This window comes from Trematomus bernacchii, unplaced genomic scaffold (assembly GCF_902827165.1).
Source record: "Trematomus bernacchii unplaced genomic scaffold, fTreBer1.1, whole genome shotgun sequence".
Lineage (NCBI taxonomy): Eukaryota > Metazoa > Chordata > Actinopteri > Perciformes > Nototheniidae > Trematomus > Trematomus bernacchii.
This window is the reverse complement of record NW_022987588.1, coordinates 1,030,779-1,055,900: the sequence shown is the minus strand read 5'-3', so window position 1 is coordinate 1,055,900 and position 25,122 is coordinate 1,030,779. Positions and strand designations below refer to the sequence as shown.

Here is a 25,122-nt window from a genome sequence, read left to right as displayed (position 1 = left end):
TTCATCAGGGTGTGTAGACGCACATACCTCACTGACATACACTCTGCTTCTCATCTGCTCTACAGGTTCACACAGGAGCAATGAAAGCTCCAGAGATTACTTAACCCATGAACAGGCTGGCATTGAGTGGAATAATAAACTAAGGAAGACATTCATTATCTTCGTGCATTACCATTAAAATACTCCAAAAATTTGCATTTCTTTTTGAATCAGTAGAACTGGCAATGGTGGTGATAATAAGTGGTTATTGTAGGAGAGAGGAGAATGCAATGGGTGAAAATTAGTGTCTGGACCTGGTACTGATACAATGTAAAGTCACCGGCAGATAATAAGGATAAAAGGCTTTTCTTCGTCACCACAGGCGGCTCCATTGAGTTTCCAGGTGTTGAGAAATAAGGATCAAACTCAAGGATCCCCAGCAGCCAGCAGGCAGAGAGCAGCAATGAAAAAAATATATATAACAAAAGAGAATTGGTTTTCTCCACTCTAATGAGAATTCATCCTGTGAGATGGATGAGGCGGAGGGAAAACAATTCCACACTTGCAATAATGAGATCAAATTTGGGGAACAGGTGTACATCCCTCAAGTGAAAAAACAAACAAAGTTAAGGTTACCAAGAATTTCTCTTAAAGGGAGGAATTCTCTTTTTAAAACTCCTAATAAAATAACATTTTCTTGCAAAAAAGATGCTATCTAACAGTTAACCGCTTCAAATTGATGTGTTTACGGGGGCAGAAAGCTTATGAGGTCAGGCAATCGTCAGGACACACTCACTGAAAAATGGATTAGAAAAGGTTTTGAAATAAACAAAGCAACTTTATTAAAAAGAAAAGAGAGAATAGTGAAGGAGATAAACAATGAATTTGGGCGAACGATTTCTGAGAACTCCTTTGAAAGGATGACTCACCAAAAAACAAAAACAAAAATAAAACCGCTAGACATTCTCTATTGATTTTGTTACATGAAAGCAGGCGAGCAAACACCAAAGATAAACTACTGAACTGCCACACAATGTGGTCTCATATGTTTATTTTGTGATGTCCCTGACCATCACTTGAGTGAGAAATGCTGCTGAATGTGTGGAGGTAAGCCTATAGTCTAGCATTGTGAGGTCAAGTAACCTTTTCTCCCAAATACAAAGGTACTTCTTGGTGGGTTCTTCATGAAGTAAAAACCAGGTTCAGGCACCGATCACCTTTTTTGCCCCAGTCGCAGAACAGGAATCCTTCTTAATGTGGCCGATGTTTTGTTGTGTTTCTGCTGTGGCTGAAGGCTTGAAACATCGACCGCATGACAGAAAGTGGAGTGAACCATTCTGGTAGCAATTATGGCCAATGTCCCCACACTGGGCAGCTGAATCCTGCCCCAAGACAAACCAAACCACTGAATCGGGCAACAGTTTTGTTCAACATTAACCCAGCGTTGGGGGCATCCTGTGAGCTGAATGGTTAAAAAAGAGGAATAGTTTCGGCAAAAACTAAAAGGTACCATGGGGTCAGATTAGAATTTTCCAAAGGGGGGTTCTTTTAGCATGAAACACTTGAAATAACTGAAGGATAAGTTAAAAAATAAAGTAGAAAAAAGTGAGGTCATAGAAAACTATATCTGCTCTAAAGTTAGCAATGCAGATCTAAACATTTCAGATCTGTGCACACTGCACTGTAACTTTTATTCATGAACCTTTTGTTATTCATGCTTTGCTTTTAAATGAGTGTTTTTAAATGCCATTTTATAATGTGTTTCTTAATGCTCTTAATGTCTTTCTTTTTTGTAAAGCACTTTGAATTGCCTTGTGTTGAAAGGTGCTATATAAATGAACTTGCCTTGCCTTAACGTGTATATAACACAAACCTCCAATGTTCCCCCTTTCTCCCATTGTTTCATTCAACTAATTAAGGAGGAGTTTGAATGATATCTTGAACTTTCATAACAGATTAAATTATTCTAGGGAGAATAGCATCCAAAGGCAGTCTGCCTGTTGTTTTGTTGGACTTTGCCCCAGCTTTCAAGATGCCTGGCTCTGCAAGGAAAAACAAGTGGGGGGGTTAGAGGGACTTTTTACACACCTGTTATGGTTGAATGATTACACCTTTGCAGTGTGACTCATATGGAGTTTGATGACATCAGTACATTTCCAGCAAAGCTTACTCCCAACATCAACCTAAGCAGACGTCTGATCATTAGTCAGATGACTGAAAAGTTTAGGAGGAAATGATTAAGGCTCATCCAGACAGTATTGTGTAAGGTTTCCACATGACGGTATATAGAATTGAGGTTGTCGCTCTGAGATTGATGAAATAATGGAATATCTTCTTACCATTTGTTTTCAAGATCACAACGAATGTGCCGCTGCGGCTACAGAGACTGAATATTGTCAGCAGTGTGGCCTGCTGGGAACAAACTGAGACAAAAACAAAGCTTCAAAAAGATCCCAGAAGGCCATAGTCAATTATGTTACAACTAATTTCATGCTTTTTTGTGCCAGAAATCCTTTCAATTTCAAATAATGATGAAATCAATAAACCAAAACACTTTCTGATTCTTGTGTTAATCCCTCAAAGCTGTGTGCAGTGTGCACTCATATTATTCACCATTCTGCTCTCAGGTTTGACCTTCTCTGTGAATAGAGCGATATTAACAAGTTGCCTTCATACTTGAACTCTCCGTAATACTGAAAAGTCAGTCTTCTTTAACAGCCACTCAATAACAGCTCATACTTGATAAAGGAAAGACAGCCTTTAAATCATGTGCTCCTATAACCTTTAAATGAACTTCTAAAGAAAAGGATGGCTTCAATTAAAGGATTTCAGCAGCATTTGTGTTTGTTGTGTGGGCAGTGGGGTAGGACAACAAAACTACAGTAGGAGAAAAAAGAGACAGCACGTTATGGGAATCAGCCTGTTTCTGAAAGCATATCTGAATATAAAACCAAAGGGAATAAAGGCAACACCGAGATAGCTAGAAGGAAAACGCTGCCCGCAGGAAACTGGGGATACAGTGGGGAAAAGGTTCAAAGAGAACTTCTACTGCTGCTCGGGACAATAGTGTGAAATGGTACAGGTACTGATTAAAGCTTTTCTTCTCTCACGGGAACACGACCATATTGCCAAAGTATTTACGTGTTTGCATTTTAAGGCTTAGAACTGTTTCATTTTTGAAGTCACTCTTTGATAATTACCTAGGTCGAGCGTCTACTTAATTATTAACTACTGGCAATTTCTTTGAAGCACAGAAAACATGATTACATGTTTGAAGCTTGATTTAATGCTATAGGTGTCTACAGTGTCTAAGCTGCAGCTTCTATTGCTATCAGCATACATAGGGGAATTACATGGAATTTGAACAAAAGCAGCCTGCTGAGTTTCTCTCAAAGAACTGAACAACTTGAATATTTTCTCTCAATGTTAGCTTATATTATGCAAGTTCAGGTGTTTATTTTTGCATATTTGCTTAAAGATGCTTGTGTCTAACACAACAGAGAGTTGCACAGGAATTTATATTTGCATTATTAGCCCTCACACAATGGAACACACATATTTCACCGATATCTCAGAATGTATGCCAGGTGACAAAAACAACAAAAATAATATTATCAGATAGAATTGGTATGTGTTCATATCCGCCCCATTAAACAAGCTGGCTAACAACCAGAGTTGGAAGAAAACATCTGGATGCTGTAATTCCTGATGTTGCATGGGAGTGGTTTCTTCTCAGTTTGTTGCACAAGTTTGAATCCTGAACCAAACTGCCTGCAGAAAACTGCCTTTTGGTGGCTTTTCGGCCAACAACATTTGAACAGTGTATCATTCACTGCCCTGCCTGCCAAAAAACTGACATATTGAAGTTGACCCAACTTGATCCCCTGTCCCCCCCAGATACACAGCCTCCACCCCAACTGAGTTACTGCACTGTATCATGTGGACTCAAAGAGAGAAGGGGAAAACCAACAGGGTTGGGGAAACCACATGCACTCTAAAAGCTGGTGACAGCTCAACCATGCTGTGATTTATAGCTTATGTGTGCACTGATCATTTGAACACATACGGCAGAATTAACAATTCCAACATGTCTTGAAACCTTTTTTTGGGTACAATGAGAGCTTTGTTTCAAAATAGGAAACATTTATTAAATGCATCCCAGTTGGAGCATGAGGCAGAGCAGATGGGGTGAATAAAATGAGATGTTGCTGCATATTATAGACAGCTCTTGGGTTGCTTCAGTGAGATGGAAAACAAGAGAGCAAGAGAAGCAACTGTTTCTCAGTACACAGGCCTAAACAGATGAATACATCATTAAAAAAAAAATTGGGAAAGATTGGAATTACATTTAAATGAACAAATCCAAACTAAAAAATAACCTCTTCAAACACCCCATTTAAAGAAGAGAGTAAAGTGTTGCTCAGAATCCAAATCCAGTCGAAAATTGCACAAACTTGCTTAAACTTGTCTTATCAGTGCAACGCTTGGCATCTAAAAGTTCTCATTGTGTTCATGAAGTGTTTGGACTAAGCTGAGTCTTAATGCAATCACTGCTAATCCTTTAACCGTGAACATTTCTTATTCTTCATGACCATCCATGACTCCTATAAGCCACGGTTATTGACATTCGGGTCGTGTGTCACTCTTGCATTCATGAACAGTCTGCTGTCTATTGTATTGCATATTTTTCCATTACAGTGATGTTCGCATTGTGTTCACCAATTATTGACATATACTGTAATTGTCTTGTGCTGTTCCTCATTATAGGCTTTGGAATTGCCTTTCCAGATACAGTGGTGGACTCAGAACTAAAAAAATCGGCAGAAAATAACGTGTTTTAAAATTGTAAATGCAGCACACAGACATAACTCTTATGCAACGGTGATTGACAGCAATAATTGTATTTGATTCAAAGGCAAGCTATTGAAAACAGTCTGTATAGAGCAGCACATACGTATTTGAGATCGAAAATAACTGTGGCTTTATAGGAATTTCTTTCAGAGTGTTTTGTGCCAGAACACCCTGAATACAACTGTACATATTATTACATGCTTTCATTAATTTGGCACTCAATCCGTTTCTGATTACTTTATATCCCTGTTTTTGGTTTCTGTACTTGGTGTTTTTTTAAATTCCCAGAAAAGTATACCAAAGAATTGGGCTCCTTGGGGACCCCAGTCAAAAGCACCTAATTCCACCGGTGCAGTTTTTAATAGAAGAAAATATTTATCAAGTTAATGATGCCATGGGTCCTAATTAAAAATATCACACACTATCAGAGGGTGTGTAAATCATTGAGGAGGACACCGAAAAGATGCAGCAGAGATTTCCCTGTTTACTCTCTCTACACAATATGCAAATGAACTATAGCCCACCTAAAATAATAAAGCTATTGTTCATATATTAATTACATAACTTATAATGTTTTGATATGGTTATTTCTTGAGGCGATTTTCCTGTCCTTGTATCATAGATATGCTGGAGTGATGAGGGTTAATGAGCCCCACTGAGCTCTATTTTTCCTTTGTAGAGCTTTGTGTATCAGCCGACCTTGATCACCATGGGCAGGGCTCTCTTGTTTCTGGACATTCAGCCTCATTTTGGTTGTGACCTTCCTCCGTCCTCCCTGCAGCTGCTCCTGATGCCAATGAGCAGACTCAGACAGGAAGGACCCCCTGCCGGGAACAGTTGCAGCTCTCTGCCAAAGGATCAACTTACATCCATCAGTGCTGCAAAGATAAGATGTGAAATGAAAGACTTCATCTTGATTGTTAGCTTTGGGGAGGACAGTCACAAATACATTTAAACAAAAGCATCTCCGGGCGGTTTTCTTTTCCCTCTAATGCTTGGCCTGATGGTTAAGACATTTGCGGTGCAGATGCAAGAAGTGTATAGGCAATTCTGTGTAAAACACATCCAGACATCCTGTTCTGTTTCTTTGGTCTCAGAATGGGATTGTGTGGAGGCCAAATGCAGCTTGGATCACACAGCTGTGGAGACAGATATGGCAGAGAAAGTTTAACCACATCTTAGTGTTGAGGAAACCCCCAGGCTTCACTTAAGAAGGGAAGAGTTTATTATCAGTGCGATGATGTTTATTGTCCAAACATAACAGTATCATAAATGCACAAGGCAATCTATTAAATTACATAATTTCAGTAACCTCATTTCCATTATTTTAAGGCAACTAAAGGATGGTTACATTTTAAATACTATCTGGATTCTTTACAAGACCATGGTGGCGGCTTCCAGCATAATTGCACACTTATTGTGGTTACTTATAGCAATTTAAGTACTTTAAAGTTTATTTAGTTGTAAATGTTACTGTTATCTTCTCAGCTAAGATCACTTATTCACCAAAAGAAAAAATACTGTTGTTAAAATAATATGTTCCCTTCAATGGTGGCAATACTTAGCTAAAAGTGTAAACATCTCCACCATCCTTATAATGGTGGGTAAAGGTGTCTTACTAAACTAATAATGGTTCAATGTGTAATGAAGGAAACAGAAAACCATCTCCTGGTCTTCTACTGCCCCCCTGTGGCCTGTTAAGGTTTCTGGAGTTTAGAGATAATTAAGTTGGAGTTTAGACATCATTTAGTTGCCATTTAATTTTAACTTCATGCTAATTCCTAAATGAAATCGAAGGGGAAAGGAACACATTATATTGCTACATAGCACCAGAAAGCATGGCTCCTAATAAGAGCCTATCATGAACCCTGTTTTACATTCATTTTCCACTTTGCTTGCAATTATCTTCCTGTGTAAACTGTGGCCATTTTAAAAATAGAGTATTAATACAAATCCAAACAACAGACAACAACATGCTTAAAATTGGCTAAAGTTATAAGTAATGGCACAAACTAATCCTTTAGAATAAAATCTATGTACTGTTATTTACACAATGGCCCCCCTAAAGGTGCAAGGATAAATATGTATACAAAGGGTGAGATTAGATACATACATAGGAGGTAATATGGACATAGCCTGCAGCATTTCAACATGTCAGTAGATTATATTTGGAGCCTGTAACAAAACTGTTCAAGCAGTGGCTTCAGTACATATCAAAGTACTACAAATGTAAAGCATTATAACAACATCTCCATTTTTACATTCCACTTTAAAAACATTCATGACCTTAGCAATAATATAATTCAAGTCTAATGATGACATTCAAGTCTAAATAAAAGCTTTTGATGGTTATGTTGCAAATGATCTGTGTTAATGACTACAGCACATAAACGGCAAACAAATATATGTACAGAAAGGACAATTTATATCATATATACACATTAAAATGAATATGTATACAGCTAAACACTCCTGCAGAAAGACATCACATCTAAGAGAGTGTTTGGTGTAAAATTCCATCACTGTATTTGTGATCAAAACCATAACCTAATACTGCTTATACGAGCAGAGAGTGGGTTTTCAGCGACAGGAGAATGGCCCCTTTAATGTCAAGTTGTATTCACTATAATTCAACATAGTCAAGGGGGGCATTACACCAAGGTTTCAGGCAGTGCATCTTCATTTTCTTTTGACAGAATATGCCATATATGCCACCTCTCCGTCTGCCAGTTTGGTGTGCCAGGGCCATTTTCTAGTCCAGGCCCAGAGGCAGCTGCAGTGTCTACAGTCTGGGGGGCAGGGCTCTGCAGCATAGGGGTCTGGGGGTCAGGCTTATATGTGAAGAGGGAGGGTGTGGAGTAAGAAATATGCGTCTCCCTCAGCTTTCCAGAGTAGTGAGGCGGAGACAAACGATCCGTCCTGACCTTTAAAAATGAACATGCAGGGCGTCCTGTCCTTTCTGCTAAGTTGTCTGAGCTGAGGGCTCCTGATTGGCTGCTCAGTCCCTGATGTAATGGTGATTGAGGTTGTCTGTGTCCTCTCTGGTCATGAGGACCGCTGCTGCTGCGAGTCACCGGGAGGTGTGGCCTGATTTCCAGCACGCCCAATGAGGTTTGTGCTGGTCTGACAGGCAGCTTGTTGTTACCTTGGTGACTGCTCAGCCCCTCTGAAGATCCATACGACTCGCTATCCGAAACGTCTCCGAGGGAGCCTGTGAGAAAGCCTTCATTAACATCCAGCATTCATTGCATATCTGAAGACCATCTGCAGCATGTAAGCAGGACTTCATTACCAGTGGTTTGATGGCCAGTACACTTCTTGCTGAACAGTTCATGCCAGGTGTCCCAGAAATGATCAGATGAGGCCTCTAACAGGGACAAAAGTGTCAAGAGGATTATTTACTTTTGTTTAAATAGAACAAAAATAAATAATAAATGATACTCCATTTTTAGAGACAAGCTTCTGTTCCCCTTCCCTAGACAATGTAACCAGGTCTTATTATCTGTTTTGAATAGCCTAAACATGATACTAAGGTTTTTCCTCACCATATTACAAATATAAATGATTATCTACTACTCCAGTAAAAGTGCAATTTAAGAATATTGCCACCTTAATAAAAGATAAGGTACAATTTCTAAAAGGAAGTAGATAACATTATGAGAAAGGAATATTATTAGAAGCATTCATCAACTACATATCTCATCTGTCTCTCACAAAGGCAAGGTAAAAGCATGATGGGAACTAAATGTTTCAGAAGGCTTCATAAAAGGTCTTACATCATTCCACACACGAGAGGTAAAAAGTATTGTTATCTTTAAAACCATTATTTATTTATTATTGAGATGGATATGGTTCTTGACATGAATCTGGTATCAATCTCAGCAAAATATGTCAAAGTATTCCTTTTGATAATACTAAAATAGTCACCTTTATCAGTAGAAAGCGTAGGGGAGGTGGTGCCAGATCCCTCTTTAGAACAGCTGTAGCGTTTGTACTGCCCGGAGAGTCTGGGGATCCTCTCTGTGGGTGGACTGCTGCCTTCTGGGTATTTACACAGCAGTCGGTCTGACAGGACAGGGGAGTTGTTGTCATAGGGAGACACCTCTCCACTTGACGCTTTGATGGAGTCATTGGATAAGCACCTGTCAGTCAGAGAGAGAGACGCTCTAAGAAGACCTGGCTCGCTGAAACAAAGAACAACATGAAGGGTATAAGTACAATGCATACGACTAAAGGGAGCATACTCATTTTAATCATTTGGACGGCACACACACAATTAGGTGGAAACTCACGAGTACTGAGAGGCCTTCCTCCGCAGTAAGTAATCCACTACATCAGGATCAGTTTCTTGCACACTCCTCAGCACCTCGTTCTGCAGGTCAGCAGGAACCTGGGAGAATTAAAAGCCAGTTACACTGAAGCTCCACACAAAGAGATTCAGCAACAAAGTGCCTTCTATTATACATGAATTCCACTGTGCCTTAATAATTATTCACACTTCAAGTAAATCCAAACAACGACAGAGTTTATACTTCTCCAGAGGCGCTGTATACACTGAACAAATAACAGCATTACACCAACAATGTTATGATGCCTATATTTACATACTTTCCATGGTGCAATAGGCTACACGGTGTTTATATGGTACAAGGCAACAATAATTAACAGCAGTTTAGAAAAGCAGAACTAATGACACAGAGCTAATGTCTGATGAGCTTTGTTTTGCCCCCTGGCTTCCTTAACACATCATTTTACTTGAATTAATGCATTTTCATAAAAAGTAGAAAACATTATGCAGAGGAAGATCTTGCCCTTGCTCACAATTTTTTTTTTCTTCAAACAATACAGAGGCTGAAGTGACAGTGAGGCTTTCCTTTTTTTTGACATGAACACAAAATAGTATTCATTGATCTTAGATTTCACACAGCTCAGGGGAGAACAACTAATTGCATTATATTCTGTATTGCTGTGACACCGCTTTGTTCATTATGTTAGTACACTCTATTAAACCTAACAATCACCCCTACGAGGAGACCTAAGATATTGTGTGATTAAGCCCTGTTCTGTATTCAACAATTCAAATGAAAGTAAGGATAACTTACCATAAACAGTGTCTCATATGTATTGATCATCTTTTGGACCACACCGATGATGGCTGTGCTCTCTTCTGCGCGGGCAAAACTCTGGACAGCAAACTCTTTGTCTGAGTTTTTTTGCTTGTGGAGGAGATTGGGTCCGAAGATGGTTGCTAAATTGAGTGATGTCATCTTGTTTCCAGTCATCTAAAGAAAGGACAGATTTTATTTGTTGGGACATTATGACTTTATGTTTTAATTTAGTGGATGACACGACTACAGCCACAATAATGGAAGAATTCCAGTGCCTTTTCCACATGGTATAATTTAAGTATGTTAATTTTACCATATAAATTGAAGTAATGTATTACTTCAATTTTTATCTATAGGTTTAAGCAAAACAAATATTTTACAGCAGATTTGTTAGTAAACAAAGTCCCAGCAGAGGTATTATCTGCATTTAACTATATTTGACCCCTGCAGTTACAATACATGTTTTCTAAACTCTAAGTATTTATATAAAAGTCATAAATGGAGCTAAATTACCTTAAATGTTCTTTTAATCGACCCATGTGGATCAAGCACAGTAATGAAAACTCTCGCACGAGTAATTATGGCATTTTAAGAGTCTTTTGTTGTAGATATGCAAACTCTCCTTGGCACCCTGCACATGTTGGGAATGTGCCCCGAACACAGGCCTGCCACCATCAATAAGGCTGGCCTTCTATTGTTCAAATAAACCAGCAGACCTCTGCTTCACTGTTACAGTATGGATGCTCTAGGACCGAGGCCAAGAACAAGCTGCTGTATATCCCTGGGAAACAATTAATCTCCATTGTGACCATTAGAAAAGCAAGAATAATATGGAAAGATGATCATTACAAGAAAGAAAAGTAGGAAAAAATACTGTTCTGTTCTGTAGTTGTAAATATTTATGCTGAAATAACTGTTTCCCAATATGTTATGCTTTCCTTACACTTCTTGTTGTTTGCAAAACATGAACCGGGGGAATAAATTACGAGCGAACAGTATGATGTATGTAGAAACACTGTGTTAGCGAAGCGTGGTTAATGTTGGTTGTACATCATTTAATCCTGATACCCACAATGGATCATCATGCATAATGCGCTGCACTTTGGCACATCGCTTGATTCAAATTAGAGGCTGCAGGTGTAACAAGCATCTGCCTTACTGCCTTCAGATGGCTGATGGGATTCATCACAATAACATTAAACTTGTAAACCGTTTATTTATGTTTTCAGTGATAGCTGCTCATTTTCTCATAAGAGTTTTTTGTACATGCCGGTGGAATAAAAACAGTCAACATATGTGAAATACTGCCAATAGAGCTGCTCCAAGCTGTTCATCTCAATACAATGGCAACATATCAACACCTTGTCTTGTACCCACTTGCCTACATGTAAATCTCATCTCGTTAGGCCCGAAATAATCAGGTGTGTGCACTTGTTTTCATGCTGCCTTAAACCAGGGCGTGAACAGTTTCTTTACCTCCTGTCCGTCATTCTCACGGCGGTGTTCAGCATGTGCAGCCACAGTAGACAACAAGCAGAGGAGGCGCTGCAGCGTGTCGCTGTTACAGGGAGGCAGCAGAAAAATCAGCAGTTGGATGGCACTCTCTTGGTCTGAACAATCCAGCACTGCAGTAAAAAAAAGGCCACATCATTGTCATGAATAGTCCATTTTTTAAATAATATTTTACCAACCATTCGTTATTTTTTGCTTGAGCATACAGTATGTGCTACTCACAAATTGTGTTGATGAATGCTGTGTAGAGTTCCCGTGTTAGCAGTGGGTCAGGCATGTCTCTGAGGAACTCTTTCAGCAATGCAGCTACAACATGGACACTGTGCTCCTCGTCCAACCGTACCTCCCAACCCTGGTCAAAGTCCTTGCGAAGCTGCATTAAATATCGTGACAATTATTACAACAAATAATTTAGCTCATAGTCAGATCAATTTATTTAAGTGCAAATGTGCTGAAGCTAACCAGCTGGCATTGTACCTGTCGTACTCTCTTCTTTGAACTCCCGACACGGAAAATTCCCACCGTCTGTAGGCCTGTAAGAAAAGAGAAGGATGCTTTTACACTGCCAATTATGTGGTTAATATTCTGCATTCAAATGGTATGATTCACAGAGTAATGAGTTACTGACTCATACGTTTCAACAGGGATGAAGGTGACATTTCAAAAGCATATATGACACACTACAGTATTTGCATCATTCTTTAAAGAATTTGACTTTTCAGCTTGAAAATGTGTACCGTATTTCTCCAGATGCTGGCAGCAGAGATCCACCACCCTGGGCACCTGTCTGTAGATAGGGTTGAGGCTGAGCTTCTTGTCGTGGTGCTTTTTACTGTTGCCGCCTGCCTCCGCTGGCAGAGAGAGCTGAAGGGCCTCCAAGAGCCGAGACTGGTTATCATCTAGATCAGTGATGCAATCCACAGATACTCCGCCCTGTCAAGCAGATGGGAAACTATCATACAGTGACAGTTATGATAAATTGCCAGTCAAAAGATAACCATTGAGTGAATATCCAAAAAGGTCACATATTCCCAGAGAACTGTGCAAGTGTAATCAGACAGACTTCCTGAAGCGTGTTGGGTTTATCGACCTACCCTCCTGCGTGTCCGGGGGGCTGCGTCTGGCATGCTGAGCAGAGGTGATTCAATAGGGGTCTCAGAAGTAGAGCTGAGGGACGAATTGCTGCTGGAGATATCCCTGTTTCCCCTTTTTAGGCTGGAGTTGAGGTGGAGGAAAGATAGCATCAATTCAGTAGGGTCACTGTGCTCCTCCCGCGGGGCATCGTGCCGTCGCTTGTGTGATCGGTCGTTGGATATGACCTGAGACAACGGTATGCCAAATGCCTGGGGCGAATTCTCTGTGTGAGGGGGAAGGGGAAGACAGTTAAAGTTTGTCTTGTTAGCTCCAAGTCAACTGGAGGGTGTTGAATTAAATCATGCTGTGTCAGAGACAATACTATGTTAAACCTTGAAGCTTATATTTTCTGTACTAAGCACCTCGTGTTTGCGTATTCTTTATATTCAACATTGATCTTTGCTAAATGTCGTTTAAAACTAATATGACAACTGAAATGCCTGCAGTATTCTGTACTGAACACACAGTCAATATTCAGAGTGAGAGAGTACATACTTTCTGAAGGGCCTTTGTAAACAAAAGGGGAGAAGAGGAAAGAGGGGGCTGGCCCTGCTGGAGGATGGGCTGTAATGAATGAGCCACCACTTAAGATTGTTTTTGTTATTTCCCTGGACTGCCTGGCTGACACAGAACATCAGTTTGCTGCCAGATTGTTGCAGCGGGCGAGGCGGTGCGGTGGTGGAAGATCACAGTTCCCTCTGAGACTTTTTTCTACCGTACTGTAGATTCTAATCAGTCAGTGCTTCACGGGTATCAACAGCTGAACATGTCTGCTTCAGCGGGTCCTTACAGCTTCAGCCAAACGGATCAAAGAGTATCTTTCAAGTGTCAGAGGCTGACTAGATTAGAAACTAGAGGAGAATAAACTGAAAGGACTCACTGGCTCTCACACAGAGCTAAACAAAATAATTGTTTATCTGTGCTGGTTTGGAAAGTCTAACAAAAATACAACTGAGTTTGTTCGAAACTCATCTAAAGATACTTTGGAAAGTATAAGGAGTTTTCTCAGTCCATCCCACATTACCTTTGTCTCTGCTCTTTTCCTTAGATAGTGCATCCAACTTCAGCCTTAGTGACCTCTTGTGCTTGTGGCCATCTGAAAAGAGGGAGAGGTTTCACAGGTAAATAAAGAGCACAAGTAAACCAGATGATTACTCAGCACAAAAGAGCTGAATGCAAACTGACTGCTAAATAATTGTCCAGACAAAAACATGGTGTTTGAATGATAAACCCTAACACAGGTGTACAACATATTTTTGAAACATGTATTGCCTTTAACAATGCCATATTGTTCGAAAAGTAAGCAGTAACACACTGCTGATAGAACAGCAGTACGGTGATTACGAGAACGGTTAAGTGTGCGTGTATCATGTTTTATTACATTTAGGGATAGTGATGTGGCAGCCAAGGTCGCGATCCCGAAGCAGTCGCCTGAACGCCACGTCCTTTAGGCGAACCCTCTCCAACTCTGAGAGGCTTTGCAGAGGGACTGGCTTCAGGCCAACACTACATCCTGACACCCTGTTCCAGGTGAAATCACCCTGAGGACACACACACATCACATCATCAGATACAGTACATTTATCAATGCTGTCACCTTTTAAGTGCATGAGCAATCACACCCTCTCTGTTTGTATGAACCGACACCTCGGCTTCACTTGCCAGCTGAAAGCCATGACATCGTAAATCATCTTTTGTTTCATATGAGAAAGTGACACTGTAATAACTGTTTGTTTTCACATATGACTAGATCGTAGAACTTTCTCGATTAGCACATAGTATTTGTGCTATTTCACTTTGACTTTTTAACAGTAGTAACACTATCCAGCAGGATTTATGTTAGCACCAATTGGGCAGGTTGTCTAGAGAAAGCAGCAGGAAAACTGATTATGTAGATTATCCTATTTTACAAGTCGCAAAAATATGCTTATAAATAATGCAAACACACTTTACTCTTAAATGTACAAATACCTCATCTTAATTCTGCCCCTACTCGACTCAATAAAGTGCATGGCCTGAATATAATCAGGGAGCACACTCCACTGATTTCCGAATAATTTATCATCAATCTAGATAAAAAACAGTATATAAAACAAACTTTGTTGGTAAACATTGCTACAGATGAGCCATTCTGAAGATTTATTTCTGTGGTAATGAAAGGGCAAATACTCTGGTCTGAAATCCTCCACCTTTGAGCATCTCCATGCTGGAGATTAGAGAGCTTTGATCCAGGACGGTCAAGCCAATCATATGAGCCATGCTCCAAAGAGGCTTAGTAACTCATTATCAGGATAAGGCTTACACTAACGTGGCTAACTCTTATTAAATCAGAATAAGGGATTGTGCTAAAGTAGCATGCTATTACACACACAGTTTGACAAAGTGCAGTATAAGTGAGCAAAACAATTTGAAATGACAATTTTCTTTGGCCATTGGTTTACTATACAAAGTCAGTGGTCACAAAAAAGCAAAAGTAAGCATCATCTCCAGCCATTAATATGATTACGCAACAGTAACTGTGTTTACGGTTTGTCCCCATTTGTCTTGCAATTTTATTAAATTCCGGAACAAGTGCAATTGCAAAATACAGTCATGTTTACACATATATTTGTCAGACATTCCTCTAGTGTGACTATATGGGAGTGGACATGTCCTTCTCATCTGATGATGGGTGAGTCGTGTTTGTTACCACAGTTTCTCTCTGACAGTGAAGTCATTTCAAATGTAACTACGTCTTTTAAGTATTGCCAACTATTGTGGACATCATTGTAATGCAACAACCCTTTACAGTAGCTATTTCATAATCACAGTTTTGAGAATGTGTCATGTCAAGACATGATGTTTAGTGCACAATGACTTTGGTACAACTGTCAGAAAATGGATCAACAAATCAACACAGCTATATCCTTATATGCTTTACCTTCAATAAGTTATTTATACTTGTTACAGTGGTAAAAAAGACACACTAAAAACAGCTGATATCAGTTGGTACAAGAGCAGTCAAATGCTAGAAGTTACAATTTATTTTTGCACTGAGATCTTGATTACTACGGTCATTGATGAAGCAAGTACTTTTGAAACCTAAAAGAAAATATCAGATTTGTCCTAGCTGCCTTTCTACAACATAACATGCCATCTGAACAGAAAGAACTTAAAATTGCCTGTTTCTGAATTCCTAATGTTCCTTTGCTCTTTGTATTCATTATTTCCATACTGTTACAAAAATCCAGCAATGAAGTAACCATACCTACTGAAATGTTTTTTGGATGTTTATCCTTGGCCTCCCCTAATTTTAATGTAAGGCCTTGTTGAAACCCAACTCTTTTGTTAGAGCTCCCTGGAATACAATGAGAGGAAATGTGCAAAGTAGTTCATACAATAAAGCGAGATTGACAAATCAGATTACACTAATCAACCACACTTGAACTAAATCCATTGATGTGACAATATTCCTCAATGCTCAGAAAAGCCATTCAATGGAGACATAGTTGGAGAAGATTTCCACAAAAGCCCCTACACAACAGTAAGCTATGAATTCAAAGTTTGGAAATGTTTAAAATGCTTTCGATTGCAGACATTTTAATAGTCGTGCCTTTACAATGTTGGCAAAACCATATAACATTAGGGTGAAAGCTTGTAATGACGAATTAAACACCAAAACTCCAACAATAACATCCTCTAATCCTAAATAAATACTGCAATTGTGATCTAATGTACAATCAAGACTGTATAAAAATGTCTACTATATTGTCTTTGCTATCAGGGTCATAGTATAAAATGTTTTTGTAGGACTGGACTAATAACAACAACTACCAAAGTAGACTTATTAATAATGGCACAATGGTAAAGTGAGTGGAGAGGGGTGATCGAGTACTCTGCAGAAACACAGAATATTCATGAGCTGACTAGGAGGGAGTTTAAAGAGAAATAGACGGATTAGAAAGACATTAATTCATGTGTCCACACCTCTTTCCAAACACTATGTTGACAAGACATTATGTTTACGTCTACTCGTAACTATTTGCTCCACTTTTGTAAACTATTTGTGATACCCGGAAGCCTTAAGAGAGACACCAAATTATACATTTTAAAAACTGCCAAGTTACTGAAACACCCCGAAAACAGCAACTACTCACAAGTTTGGTGTTGCTTCGCTGGAGAATGGGATTCCCCATTACAGAGACTCAGGTCGCCACGGAGGAGAAGTGATCCCTAGACTTGCAGACCACCACTAAAACCAGACGTCATACATCAGCACTCATAGCCTGGAGCTCAGAAAGCGTGTAGTTAAAAGAGGAATGAGTTCAGCCACTGATTTACTTCACTGTGACAGACGCAGTCCGAAATGAATAACATTACCGCTGATTGATGGATTGGGTCAACGGGACGGGTCAGTAGCTACTCTTAATCAGGTCAAAAGATAACAAAAAAGCCCGTCTGAGGACGTTAACTGTAGAGGATATTTGTACCTGTAACTTAGGTAGGCAAGACATCCCGTTTACGTAGGGCTCAGTAATTCCAAAACTAATGTAGCCTACTGTATCGAAAGGAAGTAGCACATGGTGGTGATTTTGGTAGCAACATTATAGCGTCTGGCAGTTTAAACGTTCACTCAACAAAAGTTGAATGGAAACTAATTCTCCCGGTTTTATTATAAAAACTACAATACCCATGAGCCTCAGCCACCGTTGCCCTGGGGAACAAGCCAAATGCGCAAATTACATAACTGACTTTACCTAAAGTTTCAGCCTACTTCTACTCAACTAAACTTTGCAGATATAGTTCTGATAAACAATATGATCAGCACTTAAATACGACTTTAGTCTTGTGAATTAAATTCACATGCTACACAGCAGTAAAATAATTTATAAAAATGTGTTCCACCTTTAATAAACACATCAATAATTATAATCAAAACATATCATCTTGTGAAATGGGCCAATCTGCATAATTAGTACTTTTACTTTTGGTACTTTAAGTACATTTAGATCAGGGGTCTCAAACTCAAGGCCCGGGGGCCAAATCCGGCCCGCGACTTCATTTTATGTGGCCCCGCAAGAGCTTGCAAAGAATATAATACGTTTATTATACGGTTACATGCCACTTTACAGAAGCAGGTTGCCCATAAACTACATGTCCCACAATGCATCTCGTTTTGTGACATGCACACTGAAGAGACTTGCAATTATTTGCCCTGGACTTCTGCTTTCAGACGTAGTTAATTACTAAGTTATTATCCTATCCGATAATAATCCAATTCAGAGGCAATAATGTCATATAATACATTATTTTATATATATATTATATATTTATATAGTTACAACCGGCCCTTTGAGTGCAACCTTTATGCGAATGTGGCCCGCGATGAAATTGAGTTTGACATCCCTGATTTAGATGCTTTATTACTTTTACTTAAGTAGCATTTTACAGTATTTTTACTTGTAATAGAGTATTCCTACAAGATCTACTTTTACTTAAGTACAAGATCTGCGTCCTTCTTCCACCTCTACATCTCAGATAAATAATTTAAAACCCGTTAAATCATTACTTGCATCATTACTAGAAACCATTGGAGGTAAGTGAGAAAATATATTTTGTATTTTGTTTTGTGTGATTTTGGGAACTGACTCACAGCCTGATAATGTGTTATCACAAATATGTTGACAGCCAATTAATGACAACTAATATTAGCTTAATTAGACAGTTACAATTCAAATAGAATGCTTAACTATTTATGGATTGCAGTTTGAGACTGTTTGGTTTTCATTATAGTAAAGTAAGTAAGTCTTCCTGGAAGCACAATTAACAGAGCTAAAAATACATTTTGAGTGATGGTGCGATTCCATTTAGATGCTTTATTTGCTGTAACTTGACATGAGAAAGGTGTCAGGAAAGCACAGTCTACCACCAAAACAGTCCTGATAAGAGGTCTATAGGCAAAAATAGCTGAAAACAGATGTGCAAGGGGACCGATTAAAGATCTTTACAATGGCAGCAGACTATTTGACCTGTATCTCACACAGGGAAGCCATACTGGCAGTCACCCCCCAACAATGACATTCAAGTACCTCCCTCTGCTTGATGTTTTAAAACACCTGTACTTGAACAATATCAGATGACATTTCTTTAGAATTGTTTTTAATTATGTGTGAGGTAAGACTAAAGACAATTTTACAACTTTGTTTGGACATTTGTGTTCTTTTCACCTCTGGATTAGCTTTAAGTGGTGTATGCTTCCTGGAATGAGGTTGTTAATGCAATGCAGGGTGGTGATAAACAGGAAGAAGCATGTACAACAAAAACAAACTATTTTAAAAGGGATGCTAGGAATAGAAATAGTCAATGACTTCAGGGTTAACGGTGTGTTTGCTAATACATGAAAACAGTAAAGCTCCATAATGAAGTCTCTAATGGTTAGATAACTTATACCCTAACATAAGTACTGTATACATGTTAGACATTTGAACACAGATGAGAGCACATCAGTTCTCATGGTCTTAACACAAGGTAAATTAAAAAAGACAAATACATCAAAATGTTATTAATATAATTATAATACCATTAGTTTAAATCAATATCAGTTGCACATGAGAACACTTTGCACAGCAGCTGGGACAGGTGCAGCTTGGACTCTTAATATCATATTATCATACATCATAACATATATTGCAAGCAGACCAGCAGCTGCATCAGCCTGTAGAAAGGATGACATTTCCATCATGTTGACTACAATTAGATTTCTTCACAAGAAGTAGTCAAAACGGCAATCAAATTCTACATGTCCAATGTTTTTGGAAAATCACTTAGTCCTTTGAAATATATCCCTAGTTGCATTGGCATAGGTTTTGTTTAAAAATGTTAGAGAGCACACTGAAAGACAAAATACGTACACTTTGAGTCAGTATCTGTGTTTTTTAAACGTACTATTGATACTTACAAAGTCAAAGTCAAAGTCAGCTTTATTGTCAAAAATTCTACATGTGTTATACATCCAGAAATCTCGAAATATCGTTTCCCGCAGTCCTACAGTGTGACAACAAAACAAAAAGGGCCTAGATAACTGGGGTATACAGTTTAAAATGTCAATAATATATTTAAAGTGTTCAAAGTACAGTTTCAGTGCAGTAGCAGCGGAGATGGGCAGAAAAGTGACTGGTGCTGGATGAGGGAAGGTTGTGTGTGTGTACTGTGTCTGAGTCTCCGAATCTGACATTTTTGGAAAATATGCTGGATTTTAATTGATCTTTCCTTTATCATTTAACCCAGTTAATATGTTTTTGTGAGATTTAGGTGGCTTTGTAGAGTGTCCATTAAGCACATTCTCCTGCAGGCCATCTCTCCTGCATGGTGCGCTGGGGAATGCAGATGACATTCCTTCTAAACACTCCAACAGCACTTTACTCTCAAACTTTTCTTTCTCTGCATCATCAAATCATTTCAAGGAGCCATGGGACATATCCATGTGTTTTTTCAAATGTGTAATATAATAAAGCTAAAATGTCTATAGACATTTCAAAATACAAGTTTAATAGCATTCAAAATGTTAATGTACATTTAAAGCTGCATTGATCATCAATGTTATGGTATAACCATTCAGAATAAACAAACCCCAGTATAGTTAAGCGTACTTTGAATCCCAGCGAAAAACTGTGAAATGAAATGAAATGTTAAACACACGAGATTGTTGACGTGATATACTATATTCAATGTTAAAACTAAAGCTTATGGGACAGGATAGTAATGTACATTTTATAATACTCGCAATTGCTATAGTAAGAACTTAGTTCAATACAAAATGTTCTTGGGTGCTACCTGTTAAGCCCTAATCTTTGTCCCAGTGATTAATGTCCTAATTTGGTCTCATTACTGCAACAGTATGAATGGCTCCCTCTAAAGGCTTTAGACGTTGCTGCAATTAACTGGGTCCCCAAGAGAAACCTGAGCAAGTTGAGATATATTTATTTGCATATTTGATCTGGCTGTTAAGGCTGTTAAGCTTCAATAAAACATTTTCTAAAGAGTTGTGCATTTTATCAAATTAATTAATATAATATCACACACCCAACAAACAAAATGTAAAATAAAACGAGATTGAAACACTGTTAAAATGCTAGGTCTTGAGTGAGGGAGATAACAAAAATGCAATATTTTCCAAAAGCTCTTTATATCCAGCTTGTCTAATAAGAGCCCAAAATGAAATAAACATCAGCACAAATAAAGCCACATGTGACTGTAACCAATGCAGGGCACTTATGTGGATCAGAGAAAGGATCCACCAGTCATATTAAACAGTTAATGACTCTCTTATGGGCAGGTAGATGTAAACAGAAGATCACTACAGATCATTGGATAACAGGTAATGTTGCTTTTTGCCAGGAAAAGGCCTACATTAACCTTAAATACAGTATAAAGGTTGTTTGTCTGTTTCAATTATTTTCTTCAAACCAAAAAAAAAGTATGATCTGCTCTCCTAAAACTGCGTGGTGATCTACAGTATTTTCTCACCCAAAATTCAGCCTGTTGAATTGCCCAAAACAATGTTCTCTGGTGAACACATGTTTCTTATTGAATTACCAATTGCCCAACCCATTATTGTGTGTGACGGAACAGGAAACAAAGGGTAAAGACAAACATGTTCGCCAAATTAAAAATATTCCCAAGACTGTTCATACCATAATCTGTTTATATGATTCATACACTAGTGGTGTATACACTGGTGAAGGAAATGAACCGGGTCCCCCTGTTAAACATGAACAAAGCGCCTATACTGCACAGATTATCATGTGAACTGAGTGGATTTTTCAGTGGCAGCTATTGAGGCACTTATTACCCTTTGACTTACAAGAAGCTCTTTGATTAAATTGATATGAAACCACCACCTATTCCTACATCTAACCTACATTTTGTTTGCCCTCTCAACAGACCCTGGATGCTATGGCACTGCAGTCTAAAGCCAGCAGGTTTAGTTCCATGCCATGCAAACGGACAGTCTCCTGTTGGAAGAAATATGTGCCTGAGGGACAAGGATCAGGTCATGCTGCTCTACTGTGAGAAATAATGGTTGAGGCCTTCTTCACGTAAACCAGATGTCTCTGCTTTCAATCTCAGCTCAGACTACTGAGACCCCGGGTGAGTACGCTTATGCACACAGTGATATAAACCTATGGAAAATACAAAGGCACTTGTAACATAGATCAAAAATACCACTCTGACACTCCTTTCTAAACAAGGGGCAGTTTTAATGCCAGGATCCTGCCACAATAAGTAATGGGTTGGTGATCATTTGAATTAAATACAGTCTTATAACAGAACATTTCCTAGGCTAGAAAACAAATCTTTATTAGAATATACTATGACCAAACACATTGCAACAGTTGATTCATTGTGCACTCGTCTTTAGCACGCCCTGGCACCAGTTATGTCTTCTAAATAACCTGAAGTTGCTTTTGTGATATAGAGTGGCGAAGTCCCTCCCCTTCCGGTTGAGCTCCATGGGACCTTATTTCGGAAAAGTTATGCATTGAAGTCAATGGAGAGAGAAAGATTATCTTTCGATCCCGTTTGAATTGTGCCACGAATTACACATATGATGTTTGTCAATTTAAAAGATAATTTTACAAGTCAAAAAAATTAAAATGTGTCGTAAAACTGTGAAGTAACACTTTTTTTGTGTGAAACCGCTCAATGAACTACATCTCCCGTCTCGCACCACACACCAAGACGGCCGTGACGTTGGCACATTTCACTTCTTTCTTTCAGAATGAGGCGAAAAGTATTAAAAGAGGTGAAAATCACTACAAGTCTGGGCATGTTGAAAGCTGTACATACACAAAAGGGGAGTTAGTCGGTTCCGTAAGAGCCAGCATGCAGGACCGGGATTCTGGGATTTGTAGTCTTTCTAGTTGCGTATTTTTCAACAGTCTTATAACAGTTTTACGACAAACTGTGACTTTTTTGACATGGAAATTATTTGTTAAGATTGACAAACATCATATGTGTAATTTGTGGCACAATTCAAACGGGATCGAAAGATAATCTTTCTCTCCCCATTGACTCCAATACATATTTTTTCCGAAATAAGGTCCCATGGGTCGGAAGTATGGGCGTGACTTTGCCTCTCTATACTCTTTGCTAAGCACAATAAATATACCATACTGTACTCTGGATAGCATTCAAGAAACTAACTACAGTAACCTGTTCTTTTACAAGAGGCCTGGACAACCTGATTTACAAGACATCTAGTAGACTGTATCTCATAAAAGGAGAGTCTTGCAGACATGGGGCTGTTATGGGGCCGAGGTGCAGCAGTGTTTTCTGCAAAGGGGGAATAATTGTCAGACTGACTTCACTAATGTTGTTGCACGGTATCTTGGATACTATTGTCCCTCAATGAACTGCTGGCTAGATATTTGCACACCCAGAAAATGTGACTTTCATTACAGACTTGGAGTTTCACTACAGAAAGTCTCTTACTTTCTGTCAGTTTAAGCCGACAGCGTGGTCATGTGATATTTAAGGAAAGATATCACACCCCAGACCTCAGCTCAACTGGCTAGAGTTGTTCTCAATGGCATGTTGGTGCTTTAGAAATATTGTAGTAGAGCTGTACTATCTATAAATACCCCCTCAAGTTATTTGTGTCTTTGTCAATGTTTCTGAGGTTTTTATCCGCATTAGAGTTAACATTTTCCATTTTAACGCTTGGCAAAAACTTGGCTGTAGTGTAGCTCTCTCGGCATAAAGTGTAGGTAGCAAACAAGCACTCCCCAAAGTAATACATCATATTAAATGTTCTCTGTGACACTGAGCTGTCTACAATATTAATCAGCTTCTTTCAGATTTACTGTGATTACATTTTTAAGGGCTCTGGCTGTAGGATCTGGGTGTCTTGTTGATGATTGTAAGACAGACCAGATACCTGGTATTCATTACAAGCCTATTATAATGTCAAGTCGAATACATTTCCATTATACTAAACAAACAGTGTTACCATGAGGACCGACTACAGCACAGCTGTCTTACATTATGAACATGTGACACTGCAAGTACCATACATGTAAAACATATGTATCTTTATTAACAAAATAAGTGACACAAATGGCTATGGTAATATATTTAAAATATATGTTAATGCGTTTTCCGTCTTCAATGAGATTGAATACTGCACTATGGACATTACTATTCTTTAATGTGTCCAAGCCCTTATATGCAGCAACAGGTAATTTGTTTCCTTTGATAATATAGAAAGGCTGCTATACCAAAAACTGTGTAAACCACATTGACTCTGCTTTGTGGATGTCATACATTCATCTCTGAGGCTAAATAAATAAATACTTGAATAAATCTAGAAAGCTTTTGCTTTTCTTTTTATATGTGATAACCAAAAAAGCAAGTAAAAAATAGCCTAATTGTGCATAATTGTATCATATTGCTGTTTGCCACGTTTGTACTTTTGTCCAGCCAGAAGCTGTATTGCACAGGACAAAATAAATTCACACAGCTTCACACATTTCTCCAATACTCTACCTTAAGAAGTTCAAATTGGAGTTAAGCCTAACTGGCCGCTTGCCAAATGTGACAGACTTTTCCAAAAGCACCTCTTGTAACATTAACAAGTTGGCACAAGCAAAGGCTTGCTGACATTTGAAAGAAATTAGTTGAGTCACTTTAGTTGTTCAGTGATGCAGCTACAAAGCCATAGTACACTGGTCACGTATGAAGTGTATTTGTTTGTCATGAACTAGTCATGGACCTGGTTATGTTGCAATTGTGGGAAGGAAATTACCCACAATGAAGCTTTTCATTTATTTTAATAAAATAATAATAATTGCATGAAAAAAATGAACAGTCAAAATGTTTGAAAATGTGTTTAAGATTAAAGGGAAGTGCAGACAATCCTGCTTGGCTACATCATCCTTTAGGGAATTCTAGCCACTTCCGGAATCTGGATACAGCATTTCTACAAAGCTCAAGTTCTGCTCTACAATGTAACGAATGCAATACGAAAATAAGTTCAAAAGTGGGGACAAATCTACATCGAATTTGAGCAAAGTTTAGAGATTCTTTCTCTACTGTATGCATCTTTAAAACTGTATTGCATTCATTACAGCCCTAAGCATCGTCACGATATTTCAACACAAATAAAGTCTATCATCCCTGCCTGCGACCCGATGTTAAAGCATAAACAAGAGTACAACTTTTTTTGGTAACACTGGCTTTCTGGATGGTGCCTGACATTTAAGGCGATCAACAACAGTCCTCTCCGGTCACTGACCTTATGCGATGTCTCCTCAGCTTCGGTCCCATAATGTCTCATCAATGCCGGGTCCAAGCTCCTGGTCTGCCTCAGTCTCCGCTTCGAAATAGTTTTGGGGCTTAGCGAGCATGAGAAAACACTGCTTAACAATCCTTGGGCGGACATTGCTCCTTAAGCTTCTCGGTTTGTGATTAAAGAAGATAATTATACATCTGCTACAAGTCCAAAGTGATCGCAGGAGCAGCACCTTCTGTCAGCTGCGGCAGGTCCCCAGCGCGTCAC

The 25,122-nt window shown here is 38.8% G+C and overlaps 1 protein-coding gene across 2 annotated transcripts; it reads right to left on the bottom strand.

The window, feature by feature from the left end:
• Positions 1-7,080: 7,080 nt before the first annotated feature.
• LOC117481282 (rho GTPase-activating protein 6-like) lies at positions 7,081-25,122 on the bottom strand. 2 transcript variants are annotated; one of them, XM_034128917.1, is made up of 13 exons: positions 24,859-25,122; positions 13,966-14,125; positions 13,609-13,680; positions 12,545-12,807; positions 12,188-12,383; positions 11,928-11,983; positions 11,673-11,823; positions 11,415-11,563; positions 9,933-10,112; positions 9,123-9,220; positions 8,758-9,014; positions 8,123-8,197; positions 7,081-8,041 (listed from the first exon to the last, which is right to left on the bottom strand). In XM_034128917.1, the coding sequence occupies exons 1-13, from the start codon at positions 25,003-25,005 to the stop codon at positions 7,482-7,484; spliced, it is 2,364 nt and encodes a 787-aa protein (XP_033984808.1). In that variant the 5' UTR covers positions 25,006-25,122; the 3' UTR covers positions 7,081-7,481. The 2 variants fall into 2 exon arrangements, with proteins under 2 accessions (XP_033984808.1, XP_033984809.1); XM_034128918.1 differs by lacking the exon at positions 8,123-8,197.

Coding starts and splice junctions, on each gene's coding strand:
- LOC117481282 (XM_034128917.1), bottom strand. CDS start 25,005: ATGTCCGCCCAAGGATTGTTAAGCAGTGTTTTCTCATGCTCGCTAAGC. Junction 12,384..12,544: donor CCCCCCGGACACGCAGGAGG/GTAGGTCGATAA, acceptor TCTGCTTGACAG/GGCGGAGTATCTGTGGATTG. Junction 9,015..9,122: donor AGGAAGGCCTCTCAGTACTC/GTGAGTTTCCAC, acceptor TCTTTGTTTCAG/CGAGCCAGGTCTTCTTAGAG.